At 33.2% G+C, this 8089-nt stretch overlaps 1 protein-coding gene across 1 annotated transcript; it reads right to left on the bottom strand.

Annotated features, from left to right (window-relative positions):
- Nucleotides 1–793: 793 nt before the first annotated feature.
- LOC127093884 (allene oxide synthase 3) lies at nucleotides 794–4204 on the bottom strand. Its single transcript, XM_051032780.1, has 2 exons — nucleotides 3474–4204; nucleotides 794–1674 (listed from the first exon to the last, which is right to left on the bottom strand). The coding sequence occupies exons 1-2, from the start codon at nucleotides 4202–4204 to the stop codon at nucleotides 957–959; spliced, it is 1449 nt and encodes a 482-aa protein (XP_050888737.1). The 3' UTR covers nucleotides 794–956.
- Between the last annotated feature and the right edge of the window lie 3885 nt (nucleotides 4205–8089).

Here is an 8089-nt window from a genome sequence, read left to right as displayed (position 1 = left end):
CTTATCAGAATCACCTTGATCCTTGTGTTGACTGAATCTTTAGAGTCTGAATCTCCAGAGTTCGGATCTTCAGAGGTTGACTCTTCAGAGTCTGGTCTTCAACTTCTGATCTTTTAGAATCTAGATCTTTACCTTTTCTTTAAATTTCCATTCTCAGTACCAGTATTAGGTTCTCTTCAGAAATTTTAGTCATTGGTCCTGCACACTTGAACATTTGTTAGTATAGTCTATTGTTCTTTAAATACTTTATTATCGTCAAAATCTTAGAGATATGCTACAAGTCAATTTTATTCCAACAAAACAATTTCTCTTATAGTAGTGCAAACTTAAGTAAGGAAACTTTGGAATGACTTTATGAAAAGTCTCTTGCACTTTTGTTTTATCTCATAAATATTTATTGACAACAAAAAAATAGTTGTGCGGATTTTTTTTTCTAACATTGGCGTCGCAACTTCTTCCCTAACTTACTTTAAAGACTTTATTTTGGACATTACACAATATTTTATAAAAAATAGGCTTGTGATGCTTTTTTTTTTAGAATATCTTCTTTTTGAGTACATTTTGTGTAACTATCTTTCTTTTTCAATATATGATCTTTATTTAAACAAAAATATCATTTGAAAGTTTGCTTGGTGCGTATAGTTCATATAAATGCCATTTACCTTAGTAATAAAATCAAGATCATTAATTGCAATGCATAGCTTCGGTCCTAACAAAAACTTGCATTCAACAAATGAACTATAATTTGTGTCGAACTCATAGTACAATATACACTTTTGAATGCAACATTGGATCTCAAAAGCATAATAACTTGTTCACAAATAATCTGACAAATATTAAACAAACTTTTACAACATTCCACTCATAATACTGTAAATTCATAAGAAACAACCCAAAAGAAAAACGAAAAAGAAGAATTACAAAACAAGAACATTAAATACAATGCAAACACAATTTCAGGTACTAGAAGCCTTGGTGAGTGAAGTAATGGTAATAGAAACACCAACAACAGCTTCTTTAGTCTCAAATTCAAAAGTATCATAACGCAAGAAAAACTCAACCAGAAACAATCTACACAAAAGCACAACAAGATTCTTCCCAGGACACTGTTTATTATCCACAGAAGCCTCGTCTGTTTCTTTTCCATTCGACCACAAAACATACTTCAACAACTTTTCACCTTCCCCGACAAACCTCTTTGGAACAAAAACCTCAGCATCATCGAAAATCCTAGGATCCTTAGTAGCAAAAGGTTGGTATCCAAACAACATCTCACCCTTCTTAACTTCAAAAGCTGCATCATGACTCTCCACAATCAAATCCTCTCTTGCCTTTGCATATTGGTAACGAACAATAGGTTCAATCCTCATGGTTTCATAAACAACAGATTTTACTAAGGGCATTTTTTCCAATGACTGGATTGTTACTCCTCCTTCGTATTTTACGACGGCTCTTATCTCGTTTGCGAGTTCCTTGTGAAGCGTTTTGCCGCATGAACCTATCCATTTGAAGAGTGTTGGGAATTGATTCTTGAATCCGCCGTATGAGTTGAAACCAGCTATGAAAATGAGATTGTGACATGCTTCGGCTCTTTTCAATCCTGCTTTTTCTGCTTCGTTTAAAAGTGTTACAGCTGAAGAAGAAAATGCTTCGTAGAGCTTCTTGTAAGAGGACCTAGCCAAACACGTCGTAATATAAATAATGTTAGGGATGCATGTTCTCCACTAGAATCATGAGATTCTTCCTAATCCATTGAAGATTATACATTATCAAAGTTTTTCTCATGATTTTCATCTTAAATAAGGATTTTACTACCTACTTTGCAAGAATTTGATTATAAGATATAAGATATGCACTTGGTGCATATCAATTAAATTATAATAAAAAATCAAATATTTTAAAGATTAAACAAGTATAATTAATTGACTTTTACAATGTGTATATATGAAATAAATCCATATAATAATATAGTAGTTTCATTTTTAAATATATCAATTACATGAATCAACCAAATTTATAAAATTTATTGAATAATTGTTAATTTTGTTAATACCTTTTTTTTAATAAATTACCACTCATAAGAGATAATTACTTTGTCTTTGTTATTATAATATTTGTTGTTTTCTATTTAATAAGAGGTAAAATAATTAACAATAATACTTTAGTCTTTTAATTGTAATATTTGTGAAAATTGTTTTTTATTAAATAACTTTTGTAGATTCAATTTGCTAACAATGAGATAAGATATTCTTGTAGTGAACGATTATTCATATTTTAATACAACGAAAATAAAAAAGTTCATTTCTATTATTTTCTAAAATTCATACCTTTAGTTAACATTTTCTCTTCTCTCAATCACAATGATTCAATTTAAAAGATTACATATTTTTGTCATTATAAAAGTAAAATAAAGAATCAATCTAATGTGAAATGGTTAAAAGAAGATCTTTACCATTTTTTATTAAAGAAAAGACAAATTTTATATATTTTAAAAAATATAAAATAAATATAGTATTTTATTAAAAAAATAATATTTATATTGGGCCAGATCTAGAATTTTTTATCTAATTAATCCAATTTAAAAAAAAAATCTCAAAATAACCCATATTTATGATAAATTTTCAAACTATCCCATTTTCAGAAGAAAAAAAACGTCAACACATAGATGATAGATAAATTCGCGTGTACCCTTAAATTTAAAGAGGAAACGTCAATTGAATTGACTTATGCACATAGTGCTGTCAATCCAGTTGACGTTTGTGTGTAAGGAATGAGTGGAGACGTCAATTTGATTGGTAATGAATTGACAGTACCATGTGCAGAAGTCAATTCAATGGACTCCTCTTTACATTTAAGGGTAAACGTCAATTCATCTTACAGATGTGCTTCAACGTGGGTTAGTTTGAGAAATTATCTCAAACAGTAAGTTATTTTGAGAATTTTTTTTAAAAAACTAAATTGTTTGGGTAAATTTTTTTTTGATTTATATTGGACTGTCTGAAAATAAATAAATATATTTTTAAATATAAAATAAATTATTTTAATATAAAATTTAATTGATATACACGTAAAGATATTTTACATTAATAATTAATTTAACAATTATAATACTTTTATAAATATTTGATATTTATTTTAAACAAATATAAAATATTATTTATGAATGATTGTGATATATTGATTAATCTCTTTTAAGATAATAATAAGAGATTAATTACTATACACTGTCGGGGTAAAAAGTTTTACACGGTCCATTCATCACCCTCGTCCATTTTATATTACTTTATAGATTTTTAAAATAAAAATTAAACTTCCTTTAATATCTAAGTGACGGTGTAAAATCATTTTATACTATCAATTTATTTCAATTAAACTCTAATAATAAAAGACCCTGAGAGTCAAGATCTCATCAAAAGAACAAAGGAACATTTTTTTACTAAAGTTAGATATTTAAGAGAGAGTAATAGTCTCACCTCGTCAAACAAGCAGGAAAGGGAACAGTACGGAGCAAGATATCTTCAAGATAATTGAAAATCTTTGGAAATTTTAGGGTTTCAATTGGAAAAAGTTGAAATATAATCCATGTGTCCAACATTTTAGGACCTTGAGAACCAAGGATAGTTTCAGAAGGATCCTTATTATCACAAAAAAGACGAAACATGAAGTCAAACGAAGCCACACTAAAAATAGTGTTAAAATCCGCTTTACCACTTTTACCAGAAACCCCTTCTTCAATCTCACTAAAAGCCTCAGAAAGTATGCTTCTAAAAAGAGGGACAAAGGAGTCTTTTCTCAACAAAAGTGCATTAAGAAAGAAACCTTTGATAAGAGCATGGTTAGGTTCAGTTGTGTCCAACTGTGCACAGACACGGTAGCCACCGGTGAAATTTGTCGACGGCATGAAGGTGCCGTCGAAGACGTTGTGTTTCTCGACTTTTTCATTGTCGAAAAGGATCGGGAAAGAAGCTGCGTCCAAGAGTGCAATGACTCTTGGGTTAGAGGAAATGAATGGACCTGGTGGCATGTTGGTTTTGAAGATTGTTGAATTGTATTTTTGGATTCTTGTTGAGAAGAACTTGTCTCTTCCTTGGTTGTAGAAATAATCGTGTCGGTCGAAAATCGGTCCGATGAAGGGGAGGCCGTAGCTGCCGGGGAGTTGTTTTAGTGGGAGGTGGTTGTCATTGTTGGTGGTGGTGAATGCCATGTTGATGAAACTCTAAATATTTTTGATATGTTAATTTTTGGTATAGTTGTTTTCTTTATATAGAGTGGCAGAAGTATAGAAATATATTATATAATGATATTCTGTGGCTTATTTAAAAGGAAAATGTTTTGCATGAGTTTATATATCTTAATGAGAAAGATAAAAATAATAATAATACGATACATTACGAATGAGGTGAAGTTATGGGAAGAAATGAAGTATTATAATAGACGTGACTGTGTTATCAAGAGAGAATTTGTCCCTTCCATCATCAACTAGTATATTCAATGATTATAAATAAAAATGAAAACTAGTTATATTCAATATCTATGGCAATTTGCAGGTAAATTTGCAAATCAATTAATATAATTGTGAAAACGATATCCATGTGTTGTCACCTTGTGTCTCCTGATCAGATGAGGTTAGTAAGTCACACACACACACATATATATATATATATATATATATATATATATATATATATATATATATATATATATATATATATATATATATATATATATATATATATATATATATATATATATTATATATATATATATATATATATATATATATATATATATATATATATAATATATATATATATATATATATATATATATATATATATATATTATATATATATATATATATATATATATATATATATATATATATATATATATATATATATATATATATATATATATATATATCAGTATTATTTCAAATTCACCTAGCAATCAAATACAACTGGAATTCTAATAACAACTCTATCATAAAATAAATTGAGCACGATTCAAAATATAAAATCACAAGGTGAATAACATTTTTTTATAGCAAATAAAAATAAAAATGATATAAAAAATTAAAAAATTAGAGTAGAAGAGATTCACAAGTAACAAATTACGGTTTTTTTTTACAAAAATAACCCAATTTTTCAAGAAAATTCTCAAAATATTCTTAGTTTCAAAAAAATTCTCAAACTACCCCACTTTTAGGAGGAGTTGCCAATTGAATTGGAGACTCCTCTTAAAACTTGAATGGAGGCGCCAATTGGATTGGCTAGGGCAGGTGCCCTAGTCAATCCAATTGGCGCCCCTGTGTAGGGTTTAAGAGGAGTCGCCAATTCAATTGGAGACTCCTCCTAAAATGCAATTTTTTTGATAAATGGTATACGTGATAGATAAATTTGATATAGGACCACTTAATATTGATAAAATTTTCCGTTTATACAAAGAAACCTAATGGTGATGACCGGGATCACTTAACCGACCTCCGGTCCCACATCCTCTAGCTACCCTAATTCGTGGCCCTAACCCACGTTGACGATTATGTACCGGTGTTTGAGCATTTGAGGGGCCAAGAGCGTCACTACCAACTACAGGAGAAGGTCTGTTAAGGTAGTTAGACAATTCGGCATAGTCTTCAGTATGCATCGATGGTGTACCGCAGTAGTTGAGCTCATGACCCATGCCAGAGAAATTGGGATGTGGTTGACTCATTGATGGGCGACCGGGACGGTTGAAGGGAGACATGGGTGTGAACGATGCGTCGAGGAAAGGTTGGAAAGGTTGTTGGGGTGTTTGGTAGAGATAGGGTTGTTGGATGTTTTGGTTTTGTGATGTTTGGGCTTCTTGGCTACGGTAGGAGGAGGGGCGGTTGGTGTTGAATGATCGTCGGGTGTTCTGGCTTAGGCGACTTTGGTAGGGTGATGGGGTGGGTGCGAAGCAATGTTGAGTCTCAGGTTGATGGTCAATTTGTTACTGGTGGTATGGGGTATGCTCTTGGTATTAGGGTTGGGTGTATGGAATGTTTTGGTTGTATGTTTGTGTGTTGGTTGAACGAAACGTTTGAAGGGCAGGGGTTGTGTGTATCCGGTCTGACACTGTTGTTGGGGGTTTGATGTTGAGGTGTCAGGTGTGTAAGTCATCTGGCGTGGGTCGTACAAGTACATATCCTCGGCGATGAACTGAAAACCAACCGATCTGTACCAAGCCATATTAGTACGACTTGGTTTTTCTTCAGTTGGCATGACTGCGTCAGTTAACACATGGTCATGACGGTGCTTCCATTTGCGAAACTCTGATCTTGCGAAGCTTTGCCATGGACTGAAGTTCCATTGGTCGTTAACATTACGCAGATGCCATTCTCCTAGGCTAGCTGGGGGATCTGGGATATTTTGGAGCATACCGAACTGCAGCTTCACATGATCACTGTTGTGCATCTCCACAGTTGTGAACCGTATTATCGGTGTGCATGCAGTCCATACGGCCGCGTCTTCAGCGTTGACCTCATGGTCATGATCCAAATTAAGGTATGGACGCCAAATGAACTGAAATGTGAAAGAAGATAGGATTATAGTCAATGTAGAAGAAGTTAACAAAATATAACGGAATAATTAAGTTATCTTCCTTACGTCTGTCGGTGGAAGGTGATCCAACAGGTTGCGATACTGAGTAATACAGTGTCTTGGACATCTGTTATAACTCATACCACGTGCATACCATCTACACCAAAAAGTCAAAAAATATTAGTTAAAGGTAATAATCTTTAAAGAAGTAAGTAAAGATATAGCAATTTAAACAACTTACTTTTGTGCATACAGAAATATGAAAGGGTTGTTATTGACGGGTGCTAGAGACGGTAGTTTTAACCAACCCCATGCTTGTAGCAAAACAGCACATCCAGAAAATGTAGATGTGTCTTTGTGTGAGTTTTTGCACAAGGAGCTATAGAGATAGGCTAGACAAGCAGATCCCCAACTGTAACTTCCTATTCTATCTACATGTCTAAGTAGAGGTAAATACATAATATGCATGCTAGAACCACTACCTTCGGGAAATAAAAACGAGCCAATTAACAGCATAATGTAACACCTAGTTTTTATTATTCGAGCATCTTCGGTAGAATGCTCATCTAAGTATAAACTATTATAGTACGACTTAAGGCGTGAGAGTAGTATACCTTGACCTCTTGCATTATCATCTAACAAATCAGACTCCAAGAGATCCATGCAAATTGAATTTGCATAGTTGGTTTTACCATTAACAACCTTACCTTCAATGGGTAGTCCCAAAAGCATGTAGACGTCTTCTAACATCACGGTACACTCACCGGTTGGGAACCAAAATGTGTGTGTCTCTGGTCTCCATCTTTCGCATAAAGCTAGAATGAATTTGTTATCTATGGACCAAGACAAAATCTTGCTTATATGACCAAAACCGGTGAGTTCAACATAAGGTTGAATCATCGGGTCCATATGGACATATTCGTGGACCCGAGTTCAGAACCTTGATACATCTTATAAAAGAAAGAATAAAAAACTTGACTAAGTTGGTATGTTAAAATAAAAGGGGGTTGGTGAAGATGAAAGATAAAAAGTTAACAAAAGAAAAAACTTACATATGTTGCGATGTTTGCAACCGTTCCTCTATGTGATTCGCCCATTGTGAGGATAGACATTTTGTCGGGGGGGGGGGGGGGGGTGTAGATGAAACTACAAAAAGTTGTTGTAGATGAAATTGTAGAAGAAGTATTGTAGAAGAAGTAGTGAGAGTGATGGTGTGGAAGAAATGTTGATGGAGTGGATGTATTTATAGGCAAATGGATAGGAGCATGAAAAGTTGTGCTTGCATGGTGTCTCCACTTGAATTAGCGACCATGTACAACCTTTAAGAGGGGTCTCCATTCAAATTGGCGCCTCCATAGGGACATGCATTCAAGACCTAGGTCTGATTGCTTGGTTTCGAGGTCTGAATGCATGCTTTGACAAAGTGTCTCCACTTGAATTGGCGCCCATGTGCAAGGAATGAGTGGGGGCGCCAATTCATTTGGAGTGTGTGTCTGCATGTCTGACACGTGGCTGTCTTGTCTCTTGCA

The sequence above is a fragment of the Lathyrus oleraceus genome, chromosome 6, assembly GCF_024323335.1.
Source record: "Lathyrus oleraceus cultivar Zhongwan6 chromosome 6, CAAS_Psat_ZW6_1.0, whole genome shotgun sequence".
In the NCBI taxonomy this organism is placed as follows: Eukaryota; Viridiplantae; Streptophyta; class Magnoliopsida; order Fabales; family Fabaceae; genus Lathyrus; species Lathyrus oleraceus.
The sequence above is the reverse complement of the archived record's forward strand: the minus strand, read 5'-3'. Positions and strand labels throughout refer to the sequence as shown.

Excerpts from the sequence above, each read along its gene's own strand:
- LOC127093884 (XM_051032780.1), bottom strand. The coding sequence starts at position 4,204 with ATGGCATTCACCACCACCAACAATGACAACCACCTCCCACTAAAACAA. Across the intron at positions 1,675-3,473 it reads TTTCCTGCTTGTTTGACGAG|GTCCTCTTACAAGAAGCTCT; the intron begins GTGAGACTATTA and ends GTGTTTGGCTAG.